This window comes from Natrix helvetica (genome assembly GCF_964273705.1).
Source record: "Natrix helvetica genome assembly, chromosome: 4".
In the NCBI taxonomy this organism is placed as follows: Eukaryota; Metazoa; Chordata; class Lepidosauria; order Squamata; family Natricidae; genus Natrix; species Natrix helvetica.
Genome location: NC_138550.1, coordinates 128,021,102 through 128,037,368, shown reverse-complemented (window position 1 = coordinate 128,037,368; position 16,267 = coordinate 128,021,102). Strand labels below are relative to the sequence as shown.

The following is a 16,267-nucleotide window of genomic DNA, read 5'->3' as shown; positions in this document are numbered from 1 at the left end:
TTTCCCAGGACAATCATTACGTACTTAAAAGGAAACGAAAGGTTTTGGCATGGCTTTAACAATTCATAGATCTGAATATTATTGAAGAAGAAAAAACAGCATATAGAGATCTCAGATAGCAAAAATGGAAACATTCTTAACTGATTATAGCACTGGCCCCCAACCTTTTAGGCACCAGGCGTGGTTTCAGTGCTGCCTGTATCACTCAGGTGGGGCTTTGCTTGTTTGCGCAGACCAGTTTATGACATGCCAGGGACCGGTGTCAGTCCTCAAGACGGGGGGTTGGGGAACCCTGGACTATGGAGAATGGAAGTTGTTATTTCTGCCAAAAAAGGTGAACCAAATGACTGACTTGAAAGGGTGTGCAAACTTCTGCACCTGCCATAGAGACAATTTTCTTGCTTTAAATTATCTGTATAAACATCTGTACATAGTTAGTGAACATGCATTCAGATTTTTTAAAAAGATGGCATATTCTGTTCTTTGCCATAGAGTGGTTATGCCTGCTTGTGCGCATTTCAAAATTCATTGAAACAAAATTTATCCATGGGTGCCTAAAACGTTGTGTGCAGCTGTAAATTATTGCAATTTTATACAAATGTTTGAGGTTTATAGCTGGTATTAAATTATTGCTGCCCAATTTTGCTGTGTGATGCTGCATGGGTCTCATGTTTTTATCAAATAAATGACTCATAGTCTCATACTTTCCTTAATTTGCAAGGATTTTTTTTTGCAAGGATCTGACATAGTAGAATGAAGAAACAATATTCTATATTCAGAATTTTCTATTCTTTTCATATGTTATTTTGGTGTAGTTACCTAATGTGTGTTCCAGGATTTTCTGAGGACTGATTTAAGTTTCAGCCTTGATTGAGACTTGTCTTCATTCTGTTCATATTTTCATTTTTAATCATAAGTGCTTTGATATTTTTATCCTATGTTTATTCACCTAACTGTCATCTCTCCTGAACTTAGTAACATTTACTTTGAAGGGATATATTTAGCATTATGCTATGATCTCATAATTTAGGGTACTTTAAAAAGTTAAAGTGCATTTGAGATTGGTATAAACACCACGTTTTCTTATAACATGTAAGCATGCTATTACTGTTAAAAACCTAAACAATGTTGATGATGGGAGAAATGAAACGATATTTATTGCTGCTGATAGCATGCCTTATTTATGAAGTAAAGACTGAGAGTTCTAATTTTTACATCTTTGGTAATATTCATAAGACTTATACATTATTGTTGCAATAATGCAGCATAAGCATATAACATCACATCTATACATAGCATCTGGTTTTTGATCTCTGAACTACTAGGCAAATAATCTGGCTATTGACTAATTTTTTCATTCAAATAATTGCCTTTTCAGAACAGCTGGCACTGTTCTCTCCCACAAAGAAACATTAACTTCTGCCATCTACCCCGTACACATGGGACCCTCACCTACTAGAAGGCCTTGATCAGCCAGGAGCAGACAGGATTTAAACAACAGGTGGCTGAATTCACAATTCCAAGGTTCCTGTTATCAGGATAAACAAATCCAAATTCTTCCCAGACTATTTATTTCCTTATTATATTGCCAATAACTCAAGGCATCAAACATACTTAATACTCCCTCCTCCTCTTTCCCCCACAACAATAAGGTGAGTTGGGCCAAGAGAAAATGACTGACCCAAAGTCACCCAGGCAGCTTTTATGCCTAAGGTAGGACTAGAACTCATTGTCTCTTGGTTTCTAGCCTGGTGCCTGAACCACTAGGCCAAACTGGTTCACACCATTCAATACTGCACTACAGGCACCTCTTGAAGTGTTTTAACTAAAATTTGCTTTCTTGCAGCATTTAGTCATTGATTCTTATCCTGTCCTCTTTCAAACATTAATATGGTTTCATCTAGATCAACCTTTCATATACTTGTTTTAACAACTTGCCTCTTAATCTTGTACATACTTTCACCACTGTTGTAGTTGAATAGAGTTCTAGACTTTTTCTCCAGCTCTTTCATTATCCTAATCACAGGCATGGTCCAAGCATAATGCAGAGTGTCAATATCCTCTTTAAAATTTAAACTGTAGATTTGACAAATACCTGTTTTCACATTTTTCTAGATCAGATTAAAAAGAACTGCAGTTATGCAGGACATGCATTTGTAGTTAATCAGAGAGTAAATTATCTAACAGTAGTATATACACAATTACATATTTACTATCTGTTCAACATGAATAGAATGTCAGATAGAGACTGAAAAAATGTATGCCATGTCCTTGGTGTTTTTGCAAGCTACCATATTGAATAATAGTAAGCATATATGCTGTATATGCTTATAAGCATGTAAAAAAGAAATATGAATCTGGCCTGCATGACCTCTCTTTATACAGGTAGTCCTCAACTTATGACTACAAAATTGCTGTTGTTAAGCAAGAGAGTTAAGTGAGTTTACCCCATTTTACCTTTCTTTGCATAGTTGTTAAGTGAGTCACTGCAGTTGTAAAGTTAATAACACAGTTGTTCAGTGAATCTGGCTTCCCCATAAACTTTGCTTGTCAGAAGATCGCAGAGGATGATCACATGACCTGTCATAACTACATGCCAGTTGCCATCATGGAGATGCTGCAATTTTCATAAATGTGAAAAATGGTCATGAGTCACTTTTTTCAGTGCTATTGTAATTTCAAATGGCCACTAAATGAATGGTTGTAAGTCAAGGACTACCTGTATTATGCTGACTGCTCCAGTTTTCTGGATTTGCCTTTTTGCCTGTTTGGAAAAGATGCAAATGTTTTTACCATCTTTATTTTTTTTTAATTATCTTGTCTGTTTTTCAAATTAATTAAGTGGCTCTAAATAAAATACGGAGGCAGTGGCTCAGTGGCTAAGACACTGAGCCTGTCGATCAGAAAGGTTGGCAGTTTGGCAGTTTGAATCCCTAGCACCACATAACGGAGTGAGCTCCTGTTACTTGTCTCAGCTTCTGCCAACCTAGCAGTTCGAAAGCACGTAAAAAATGCAAGTAGAAAAATAGGGACCATCTTTGGTGGGAAGGTAACAGCGTTCCGTGCGCCTTCGGCGTTTAGTCATGCCAGCCACATGACCACAGAGAACGTCTTCGGATAGTGCTGGTTCTTCGGCTTTAAAACAGAGATGAGCACTGTCCCCTAGCGTTGGGAACAACTAGCACATATGTGCGAGGGGAACCTTTACCTTTACATAAAATACCCAAACTTTTTTAACAATTTGAATTGATCTGACCTGGGCCTGACCAAAGCATCCTTATAAAGGATTTTAATGCTTTCTTCTCTAAATTGTAAGTTCCTTTCTATGTTCTACTTTCACACAAATATTTTTTGTGGAAAAAGAAAGAAGCACAACAGTATTGTGATATTAATAAGCAATAAAGAGAAGGTATAATTTTTGTGTAGGAAACTTATTTGGTCATCTTCATGCTTTCAATAAAATCAGTGTTAGTTTATGGTAACTTAGTCTTAGCTATTCAGATTACTGCACTGTTTGTTTTCTAATATCCCTTTATTACTTAGAAGTTGCTTCTGAGTTCATTCTAGAGCCACTTCTTTGAAGCTCCCAGTTTTCTTTCTCATTATAATAATTTGCTTTAGCTTTCAGTATATATTTAGAGATTCTGTACAGGGGGAATGTATCTAATTGCAAAGAAGAAAGAGACATACATGTGTGTTGTGTTGTACATTTTGGTTAAAAATATATATTCCCAAATTAGAAATTAAGCTGAAATCGTATTTTTTATGAAGCATTCCTACAGTGCTTTGGCTCTTGCAGTTAAGAAAAATACAATCAATTAGTGGCCTGAGACGACCATTCTTAATTTTGAGTTTGTTTGAATGTCTTTCTAAGTGAGTACTGGAGTAGATCTCTGGAGGAGGGCTGTTGCTCAGCATAAGTGGAACACTGACCCAATCTTCGATAAGTGGGGATTACTTGTGTGAAACAAGACCTTTCTTCTAGAGATGTGGCTTGAAAAAAATCCACTTCAGTCAGGTTTGGTGGTTTCAGAGTTGTACAATTTTCTTTTCAGATGTTCATTTTTAAAAATAGAAAAACAGGGATTTATAGCTACCCCTAACTGGTTCCAATGGCTCAGAGATAGAAGAAGGGAGAAGAAGCTATTAGAAGCTACAGAAAATTAGGCAAGCATTGAGAGGAATAATATCCCAATTGTATTCATTACTTTTTCTTTGGAAATTCTCATTTCAGACTTTTCCACAAAACCTGCATCTCTGCTTCTTACTATGAAACTTCCTACTTGCTTAAGATGTTGCTTGCTTAAGATATTCATCTTCATCAGAATGCTTGGAACTTCCTGATACATTTTCTAATAGTTAAAGCTTTTGGTGTTAAAATGCTCTGGTATTTTGTACTGTATAATTTTTGTGATTCACTGAAAAATGGTGTATCATTAAAATAATACAATTTCAGGAATGATTTAGAAGACACTTTAGCTACCTTAATGAAAGTGATACACACTTGGGCTTCTTTGTTTTATATATATACCAGGCATACCAGGGGTTGTAACACAAATACATATATATGTATGTATGTATGTATGTATGTATGTATGTATGTATGTATGTTATATTTGTACTGATAAATAAATAAAGGGAGTCATACCAGGGGTTGTAACACAAATACATACATTATATATATATATATATATATATATATATATATATATATATATATATATATATATATATATATATATATATATATATATTTACATATGTTTATGTATATGTGTCTCTATGTGAGAGCATACATACACACCAGTGGTGGGATACGAATGGTACGCCCTGGTATGAGCGTACCGGTGCCTGCTGGGAGCACCAGGTACCGTTCCGGTATGGTGCTCTGGAGGGCCCATCCACCCGCCCGCCCTCCTTACCTGTATTTGAGATGATGGGGGTTTCCGCGCATAGAGTGTATGGCTCCTGCTTGACGCTCCACCGAGCAGCTGGAGCATTGCGGTGTGTCGCGGGCAGTAAGTACACATGTGTGTGTGTGCATGTAGACGCCCGGCCCCTTGCACAGTACCGGTTGCAATGGGATCCAGAACCCACCACTGATACACATTATGGCATCATGTTTCAATAAACTGGTATTCTGTAACTGCTAGTTCTATCAATATCCATATCTGAATTAATGGTCAATCTGGTCTAAGTAAGTTATTTTCATACATAATCTCCACATAAACAGCAGTGTAGAAACATATCTGTCCTTCTGTTATGGAACTGCTTTAGGTTAGTTATGTTATTTCTGAATCCATGGACTAAGACTTTTTTCTGAATATATCTGAGCAACAGATTACTAGCATAGATAAATGTATGGGGGTGTACTTATTTACAAAATCTATTTGTGGTTACAGCTGTACTGTTTAAATGGCATTTTCAGTGTTGGCATTTATCAGTCTTTTACTGTTCTTTTCTCTAATGTAATCTAGTCTTTATTTAAGGTATAATGTAAGTATTCTATACAAGAATTATAGAGTAGACATAGTCCTCAATTCTCACCCGTCTCATTCAGAGATCATTCAAGGTTACAATGGTACTAAAAAAAAATCCCTTTAGACCAGTGCCCACATTTATGATCTTCATGGTGTCCCTCAATTATGTGATCACCATGATAATAAACATTGTCCTGTGCCTGGCCTTTTTTTCTTTATCCCTCGCTATTGTCTTTCTGTCCGCAATCTCTTCTATTTCTGATCCATTCCGCACCTGATTCAGTGGAAAGATTGCAGAGGAAGGGATTACAAAGGAAGAAGCAGGAACATAATGGGCATTTGAGTACAGCACTTGTGGCTGCTGGCAGGAGCACATTGCTTTCAATGTATATTCCCCACTGTGGGCCTACTTACTCTTTTGCAATACCTTCCTCTCCAATGAATGTAAATCCAAATATTAATTGCCTTTTTGTTGTTTATCCCAGTGTCAGATGAGCATTCCAAAGCACAAGAAAATGGTTTGGGAGCAAAAAGCCCAAGTTGTGACTGATTAGCCTTATCAGTTTCAAACTAGCTGCTATCCCAGTGCTGATGAAGGGGAAATCACAGTTGTGGTCACATGATTTCCTATTTAGTGACCACTTGACTGAATGTTGCCCAACCCAATTTTCACTAACTGAATATCTGTATAGTTCCATTTTATATGTCACAGTTTAATGTTCTCTAAATAAATATATTTTATATCTTTATAAATAAATATATATAGGGTTGTCACTGACTGAAGTGTAATTATTAATTAGTTTCTCTTGCATCTATTTATTCACAATTTCTGTTTTTCACTGTTAGGTATTTCATGCTCCATATTTGATAAGAAACATTTCCAAAGTCTAATGAGGAAAATACTTTGTTTAGCAATCCAGCTATTTATAAAGGCAGGGATACCTCCATGCAGTTCCTGAAGGTAAATATTCTGTATTGCTTTCAATCTAAGATTCATATAGTCTCATCATAACTCCCACTACTATGTTAAAATTTAATTTTGTGGAATTTTTTATACTTTTAATATAATTTTATGATAATGACTTACTCTGACAGTTAAATTTTAGCAGTATTTCTGGTCAATTTATACCAGTTACAGTTTGCAAATTATTGTAAGTAGAAAACATTACATTTTGCCTGAATGATGGAGTGCAACGTATCACTTGGAATGATTGAGAAACAAGAATGACACTGACAAAAAAATGTTTAGAAAAGAGACAACTTTTATTGGTTCACTGGCATAGCATCAGATGAAGTTCTAATTACAGGGAAGCTCGGTCAGTGAGAAATAACAATATCTCTTTTGGTGGAGGAGAAGGAAATAGTGAATATTGATGATAAGTGCTTAAGCTGCTACAATGTGATTTGAAGGATGTATTGTATACAACCACTTAGAACGAGTCTGTGAAGTGAACAGTTTGCTCCCTGAAAGGGTTACTTTCATATAGCTTTACTGAAGTAAAACCCAGTACCTCCAATGCAAAAATGTAATTGTCAGTGATTCATTTGAATGGCAAACTACTAGTATTATTGTAGGGAAAACTACCATGATCTAAATGCAGTTAAAATTCCTGCCCAGCACTGTGGATTGATCCTTAATCACATTCTCTAATAGGGTATATTTAAATTAGAGCACTTGGGTGATCAAACCATGAATAACAAAGTTCTAGGCTAAGGCCTATTTTTGTTTCAGTAATTCATCTGGGATAAAAGGTTTGCTTTCCGTTGAGTTACATTGCCTCTGGCCAGTGAGCCCATTTGGAGTATTATTGACTATACAATAAACTACAAGGCAGAAAACATTCTTATGTCCTATACCAAAGTGTAAATTATGGGCAACAAAAATCTCCAAATGAAGATAATGAGATTCTAACATTATATTCAGTAGTAGTTCCATTTTTTCTCCTTTATTCTCAGAAATAAATGGCATTAGGTATAATTCTCTTTATCTTAATTTAAGATTTGAAATTATGATGGTGCTGAACGAAGAGATTTACGAGCCGTAGCCAAATTTATAGCTGTTGCAGCACCCCTCTAGTCACACAATTGCAATCTGGGTGCTTGTAATACCCCTCTGTACTAAAGACAGGTTGCCAATTATATGCCTGCAATCATATGATTCCCATTTGTAATACTTTCTGCCAGCTTCCCCAATAAGTCAACGGGGAAGGCCGCAAGTCACCACCATATGGGGGCTAGCTGAAAAAGATCCATCCTGAAATCCAAGCTTGGATTTTTCCTTGGATTTTGGGATGGATTGTTTTAAGCCAACCTCCTTGAAAACTAAAGCACTGCTTGTTGGATTTATTTCTACCCACGCAGGAGCAGAGCCTCAGTGGTAGCCAATACTTTTGCTCTCAAAGAGGCTGGGTGAAGAATGTCCCTCACAAAGAGATTTCTTCATCCAGCCTGTTTGAGATCAAAAGCACTGTCTAATGGATTGATTTCCCCCTGCTTGGGACAGCGTGTCTCCAGCAGGCAAGAGGGAAATTGCAGCATAGGGCTGGAGAAAAGGCTTAGATCACAAAGTTTCAAGCTTCCTTTTTCCAGCCAAGTGCTACAGTTCCCTTCTGTGCAAGGGAAGGAGATGCCTGCCCCCCCCCCCCCCCCCCGCTTCAGTAGGCAGTTCTTTCCATCTGTTTAATGATCCAAGTGGTTGCTTAATGTCCAGACATGAAAAAGCTAGGATGCGGTGGTAAACATGGTAACCCTGGTTCAAATCCACTTTCAGGTTAAAAGCTCAATGGATGACTTGGACTAGGCACTATCCCTCAGCGCAATGCAGCCTATCACTTGGAGGGTTGAAAGAGAAAAGACAAAACAGAGTGCAGTGTATATCACCTGCAGGAGGTTTCTGTTTTTATCTATTTGAACAGAAATAAAATTCTTCATGAATGGAGACCTGTTCCATATAGGGATATCAAGATGGATATGTGTTGGTTCTGTGTCTTTTATTTTTGTCATGTAAACAATGTATGAATAACATCTGAACAGAACTAAATGATTCAGATAATTTCAGTATTTATGACTAATACTGTTATGGAGTTGGGTTTTTGTTTTTGTTTTTTGCAGTTTCAAAATAATAATAGCAAAGTCAAAGGTATAAGCTTCAGAAACCTAAAGAAGTCATCATGAAGTTATATGTATTTCTGGTCAACACTGGAACTACCCTTACCTTTGATACAGAACTTGCAGTACAGAAGTAAGGCATTAAAAAAATCTTCTAAATGTAATCTTTTGTTAGATTAATTTTCTGTCTTTAAGTATTGCAAACTTTAAAATCGATAATTGAAACAGAACCATTATTAAAACACATCTGTAACTTCTCTGTGGTGTTTGGAATAAGCCTTTCACTAATATAGTTACATGGAGACATATTTGAATCTTTCCTAGAAAACTTCTCTTGATTTTGCTTGAAAATATCTTCCTCTTTGGTTAATTTTTCTTGTAAACCATAGCACGTGAACTGTATTTTGATTATAATAGTGGTAATATAGAATATCATATGTCTATTGTTATAGATTTTGGATAAACTTTTGCATGATTCCGTAAGTGTAATTATTGCTGCTAACAAAATAAAGGTTGACAAAATGAAAATTGACATTTTTCCTCAAACTTTAAATAAAGATCCTTGAGTTTTACAAAACCATTTGATGCACACACTGCCTTTTCTATTGTTTTATTAGTGTGGCTGATCTTAAACAAGCAATCCAAAACAAATACAGGATAGCCATTCAATATCAGGTACTGGTTGTCAATGGAGGTGAATGTATGGCAGCTGACAGAAAAGTCTGTAGTTACAGTGCTGGAACGGTAAATATTCTGATAATTTTTTAAAATATTTAAATTTAAACTCAATAATGAAAAGAAAGTTGAAATAACTGATTTTATTTTAATACAGGATACCAACCCAATTTTCCTCTTCAATAAAGAAATGATCTTGTGTGAACGTCCTCCAGCTATACCTAAAACAACATTTTTAGCAGAAAATGAGATGGAAATAAAAGTTGAAGAATCCCTTATGATGCCTGCAGTTTTTCACACAGTAGCTTCACGAACACAGCTTGCTGTGGTAAGTAACTTAAAACCTCGAACAACTTTTATGCAGTTTTATGATAGAAATGTTCAATAAAGCACAGCTAATCTAAAATAATGTAAAATCATTTATATCCATATATTTTGATTCTTTCATCTTTATGTTAATAGGTTTTGTATATTTATGTATACTTTAATTAAAGTATACATCAATATACAGAACATATTAACATAAAGATGAAAGAACAAAAACAGGGTTACAAATTTTGAATCCCCTGTGTTAATAATTATCAGATTATTTTTTTCCAGAAATAATTACAGACAAGTATTAAATCTTAGAATGAATGTTGTGAGAAAAGGCAAAGACTATGATAATCTACCCAAATTGGATATGTACCAAATATGTGCAATTCATCTATCAGAATTCTAGAGCAAGCATGGACATTGTTCAGTATTCTGGGAATTGAAATTCACACATGAAGCATGCTTGATTTGATGTAGAAAAGGCATTGATGGTTCAGAAGTGCACAAGCCTAGTGAATGTACTTGGAGTATTTAAGTACAACTCCTGTAATATCTATTTCTTAATTCCATTACTAAATCCATTTTTTCTTTAGGTTTTTAAAAAAATGTTTTTCTTTTCTTTGAATGGAAACCAACTCGTAAATTTGCACAGATTACTCATTTTAAAGAGGGAGACTAGGGTAAAGAATAGCATGGAAGCCAATGTACTCTTTGCTATGGGAAAGGCAGATTCTTGAGTTGTGTGAACGCCTTAATTGTGTTTGCAGAATAGAGAAACTTGGCTGTGTATTAAGATACCTAGATTTCATACATCTTCTCTTCATCAAGTAAATAAAGAAACTTTTGGCACTAGGGAATTCAATTCTTTCAGGAAGAGCTCCCCAGCACTATCCCTAAAAATAGAAATTTAAGTAGCTGTTGATAATGGAAATGATAGAGTAAGTATTTTTCAATTTTTGGCATTTCAAGTGAGATATGTGAAACAGTAGATAATAGGAGAGTACCTTGCTTGTGATAGCTAGGAAACAATAACCAGTAAAGCAGTGATTCAATACAGTTTCCTAAATATCCACATTATTTTGTTTCTCCCTTTTAATAATCTAAGATAAGAAGATGGCAATATTTCAAAAATGAACTTGTTATCTTTGTTGTCATAACATTCAATGTTAATGAAAGAAAGCTGCTGAGATAATTTTTATATGGCTTTTATTTTTTTGCTGACTTTATTCATTATTTCTCCTATGAATAACTGAAATTATGAAATGAATTTTAGTATTTAGTAGAAAAAAATTGTCAGGGGTAGCAGCAAAATAAACATGAGTTGTCACATTATTATTTTGAAACAATGTTGGTTTCACATATATAAATTATTACAGTGCTGGTGCTTAGGAAAGGACAAGTATGTTTTACCAGAAATCTAAAGTTATGCTAAGGGATAAAATTTCCGTTACAGATACAGAGTTTTTGTTTGTTTCTTAATGGCATGTTTCTGTTTATTCCAGAGGTAATTTTATTAAAAACACAAATAAGTAATAAAGAGAAACTGTCTGTTCCTAATATATAATTTGGGAATGGGGGTATTTTCTTGAATATCTTACTCTTTGGAACTAAAGCTGTGAAAGACACTTGGGAATGTTGTTAAAATCATCCCTTTTCCCAAGTTATATATTAGGAACAGGCTGTTTTCCCTTATCATTGATTTGTGTTCTATTACAGGTAGTTCTTGACTTACAATCATGTTCAGTGATTATTCAAAAGGATGATTGCAATCAGTTCTAGGCGTTCCAGCCATCCCAATGCCCCCATGATCACATGATTGCGACATGGGCCCTTGCCTTCTAGTTCACATCTTTGACTGGTTGCAATGTTCCACAACCATATGATCACCATTTGCAACCTTCCCTGCTGGTTTCCCAAGGAAATCAGTGGAGAAACCAGTTGCGATGAGGTGTGAGAGAGACTTTGAGAGATGAGGCAAAGAAATGCTGTCCAGGGAACTATCAGCTAAGAGAATGCATTCAGACTCGGAAGGGGCCTTCTCTAGCTTCTCAGACTGTGAACGAGATAATGGGAGGTGTGTGCTTTCAGATTTGCAAGCTTCTGTTATTGTAGAGTTACAATAAAACAGAATGAACTTATCCAATTGTGTTTTCCCTCTGGTCTACCTGGTAAGGCTGATATTGACAGGGAAGATTGCAAGTGGCTAGAGTAAGTTTCCCCCCCCCCCCAAAAAAACACCGTACCCCAGCCTCTGTATTTGCACTGTGTCAGCCACTTACCTCCCCCCCCCCAAAAAAAACACAGTCTTATTCACCCATGTGCACCTCCTTGTGCTCTCCCCCAGCCAGCAGCAGCCACTTACCAACTGCTGGCCTGGGACCCGCACTTTCCTGCTGGCACTGACTTTGATATGGGAAGCTGCCGGAAGTTGCTTGCCTACTGACCATGGGATTCAGTTAACTATGGCAATTGGATTTCACAGGATTGCTATCGCTAACCAGTACAGGTGTGTTTTATTACCACATTACCACAGCACTTTGCGATGGAATTCTGACTCAAATTGCCATTATAAGTCAGGGGCTGCATGTAATATAAATACATTTATTGAATTAATTTGATCCTCTTCAACATCAGAAATACCCCCAAACAATCCCAGGCTAAAAGGTAGATATGAGTAGTTTTCAGTTATGATAGCAATTGGGATCAGAATTGCTATCACTAAGCAATAGGGTTATAAAGGGCAATGTTATGCCTGTGTGCTGATCAACAATTGCAATTTTGGCAATCCTGGTTGCCATTGTTCAGCAAGGGCCACACAGCTTATTAAGTGACCTCATGTGACTGTTCTAACTTCTGCCAGCTTTCCAAGTGACTTTGCTTAAGGGAAGCTGGCTAGGAACATCAGATTTGGTGATCCTGTTGCCATGGGACACTGCAACAACCATGCATTCGGTGCCCTTGTAACTTTGAACAGTCGCTGAATGAATGATTGTAACCTTAGGATTGCCTGTAATGGAAATACAAAATGGATGAGAAAAGCAAAGAAATTAAAATAGTTACCTATCCAGAAAATTAGCTGGGATTGAAACTGCTTGCATTTGGGGGGAGGGGGGAGGAGTTTAATGAAAGACATCACCATGTGAACATTGCTTTTCTTTTTATCTGCAAAAAAGACAAAGGATACTGCAGAAAAATGAGAACTATATTGCCAATGTCCCATAGACATTTCTTCTGAGAAAGTTTACTAATATTAGGTGGTTTATCTCTTTAAAACTATTATTCACACATGCTTTCAAGGGCATTTCTTGTCATATAAGACTCACATTTTTTTGTTACATTCTTTTTATGTTCCATGTTTCTTTCCTTGGAAAAGTGTACGTTAGGTTTATATGTTTTAACTAGAAAATATAGGCTATTGATATTTAACATATTTGTTTATACAGGAAATGTATGAAATAGCCAAAAAACTTTGCTCCTTCTGTGAAGGCCTCGTTCATGATGAACATCTTCAGCACCAAGGCTGGGCTGCTATAATGGCAAATTTGGAAGATTGCACATATTCTTATCAAAAATTGCTTTTCAAATTTGAAAATGCTTATTCAAGTTACCTGCAATCCATAGATGACATTAAACTGAAACTTACACAGTAAGTTTGCATTGAGACTCTTTAGTAAGAAGCCGTTGCTATTGAAAACTTAAGTTTTTATGAGTTTGTACATTTGTTTTGACTTTATTCATTACATCAATTCTGGTGCTTGAGATTTAATACCAATTAAAAGAAAAGCAGTGAGTGATTGTAATTATATTACTCAGGACTTCTGAAAATGTGATTATATATTTGTTTTGACTTGTAAAAAACCAGATTCCTCTTAATTCAATGGAACATAGTCATTGGTGTATTACCCAAAAAAACAGATGACTGCAAATATGTTTGCAGTGGATTTCATTTGCTGGTTTATTATTTGTGTACTAATACTTAACTTGGAAAGCATTTATGTGATCAGTTACATAACATTAAAGCATAATACAAATTATGATAGCCTTTTTTTAAATAAGGAAATGTCCCATACAGAATAGAATAGAATAGAATATTTATTTCTTAGCCGCACCCCCTCCCGAAGGACTCGGGGCGGCGAGTACAGTTCAATAGGCTTTATTTTAAGGCTTTATTATTTAATATGATGATGTCGATGATGGATAGTTGTAGACTACATGTTTGAATAGCTGATCTTCAGGCACAATGTATATTCAGACTTTCCATTTAAAATTTGGAAGAAAACTGTATTACTGTATAATTAATGTTTCTATGTATGTAACATTGAAAGGCATTTTGGTGTAGTGATTGCAGTGTCAGTCTTGCCCTATTTAAGTGAATCACTGCAGTTGTTAAATTACTGGCACAGTTGTTAAGTGAATCTGGCTTCCCCATTGACTTTGTTTGTCAAAATATTGCAGAAAGGGATTAGATGATCCTGGGACACTGCAGCTGTCATAAATATGAAACAGTTGCTAAGCATCAGAATTTTGATCACATGACCATGGGGATGCTGAAGTGGTCATAAGTGTGAAAAACGGCCCTAAGTCACTTTTTCAGTGCCATTGTAATTTCGAATGGTCACTAAACGGTATAGTAGGTTATCAACTACATGTATGAGTTCTAGTTCGACCTTTGAATCAACACTGACTCAATGGCAGATTCACATAAAATACATAACATTGATATAAAATATTAATTTGTACCTACCTGATTTCCTATTTTAAATTTGAATAAACACTTCAGATTATTTGATAAACTCTTTTAAAGTACACCGGTATATTAATTTTTTTAAATTGTAGTGAAGATATAAGTAAATCAAAACATATTTAATATTTCATTGTCTGATAAAGCATTTGGATAAAATTAGAAGAATTAAGGTAACATAGTGAAATTACTAAAACGCATCATCTTAATACTTTATGTTAATACTTAACATTATTTGTTTATTTATTTTCCCAAGCTTAGGGGCTGCTGTTTCTATTATGGCCAAGATCCCATTGCTGGAGTGCCTAACTAGACATAGTTACAGGGAGTGTTTGGAACGAATGGATTCTTCCACTGATCATGGAAGAACAGGAAGCGAAGACACTGAAAATGAGAAGTCAGCTGACGTTATGCTTTCTCCTGATACACTTAAAATGAACAAACAATTATTGATAGCATCATTTTGCAAGTCGGTGGAATATCCAACCTCAGATGATCCAGATTTTGAAAAAGTGAATGAAAATAGGGAAGTTAGTCAATATACAGTCCAAGACAAAGATATTTCAATGGAGCTTAACGAGGATGATCTGCCTTCTTTTAATGTTTCACTTTTAGACTGGATAAATGTTCAAGATAGACCTAATGATGTTGAATCCTTGGTCAGGAAATGTTTTGATTCCATGAGCAGAGTAAGTTAATGATTTTTTTGAAAATGTCATTGTGTTCTGTTTTATAACCTTTTGAATTATTCTTTTTTATCCTGTATAACTTTACTTGTAAGTAACGTACAGGATATTAGATCTAAAGTGGCATTTTGATGTTGGTTTGAAAATGATAATTGCAATTCAGCATAGATTGTTACCGGTGGAAGAGGAAGATGGTTTTTGTCCATGGTCTCTTTTCCCAGGCATTTTCTCCCAATAGAATTATTTTGGGTGTACATAAGGTTTTTTCATATTTACTGTATATGATATGCTACTTGCATATTTTTTTCAGAAAAGTTTAATATACATATCTTAACAAATAAGGCAGTGTCAAATGTTCAGGGTAGGGATGAGAGTATCTTTATATAGGTAGTAATCAACTTACAACCATTCATTTAGTGACAGTTCATAGTTACAATGGAACTGAGAAAAGTGACTCATGGCTGTTTTTCACACTTGTGATCATTGCAGCCTCTCTGTGGTCAAATCATCAAAATTCAGATGCTTGGCAAATGGCATGTATTTATGATTCACTTAACTGTGGCAAGAAAGGTTGTAAAATGGGGCAAAACTATATAAAAAAAACTTGCTAGCAATGAAAATTTTGGACTCAATTGTGTCCTAAGTCGAAGACTACTTATATTATATTGCTCACTTTATAGCCATAGATGAGAAAAAGTTATCTGTAGGCTTATCAATAATGCTGTCAGACCTCTCCACTCTTCCACCAAATTATTTTATTTCGTTTGCCTCTCAGTTGATTTCCTTCATGTCCAATGTTGATAATAAAAGATTTTTTTTTCTTAGTAGCCCGCTAAAAGGCTTAGATTTTGACTTTCCATGTTGGTTAAAAAGGATGACTGTTGCTTTCTATTCAAACATATGTAGCATGATAGATTGATTGAAAAAAAAATCAAGTGAATAACTTATCTGAACTAGAAAACAGTCTGGCTCTCTGATTAATTGCATATTAGTCTATAATTTCTTATCAATAATATGAAAAACAAAGTTGGCTCTCCTAGATTTATTCATGCAAAGACTTAATCACACTTCCCATTCAGGCTTCAATCCACTATCAACTGATATAAGTACACAGGACCCAAAGCATGGGCTTTCAAGCAAAATTAGTTTGTTTGATCTATGAATCCTTGGCAACAGCAGTGGGGCATATCTTTGTGAGACTGGTAAAGTTCAAACATATTAGTTTTAAAACTCATAGCCTTATTCAGCATAATAGTTGGTAA

General features: G+C 35.4%; 1 protein-coding gene and 1 long non-coding RNA gene across 3 annotated transcripts in view; one reads left to right on the top strand and one right to left on the bottom strand.

Annotated features, from left to right (window-relative positions):
• Positions 1-16,267, bottom strand: part of LOC309390698 — a 279,896-nt gene that overhangs the window by 11,464 nt on the left and 252,165 nt on the right. The window lies entirely within an intron of this gene.
• Positions 1-16,267, top strand: part of RB1CC1 (RB1 inducible coiled-coil 1) — a 55,922-nt gene that overhangs the window by 2,189 nt on the left and 37,466 nt on the right. For both annotated transcript variants that reach the window (XM_081950315.1, XM_081950316.1), the window contains exons 2-7: positions 6,327-6,441; positions 8,592-8,721; positions 9,206-9,332; positions 9,421-9,591; positions 13,022-13,224; positions 14,576-15,008. In XM_081950315.1, the coding sequence (XP_081806441.1) occupies positions 8,651-8,721; positions 9,206-9,332; positions 9,421-9,591; positions 13,022-13,224; positions 14,576-15,008 (1,005 nt within the window). In that variant the 5' untranslated portion in view covers positions 6,327-6,441; positions 8,592-8,650. The remainder of the gene's footprint in view (positions 1-6,326; positions 6,442-8,591; positions 8,722-9,205; positions 9,333-9,420; positions 9,592-13,021; positions 13,225-14,575; positions 15,009-16,267) is intronic.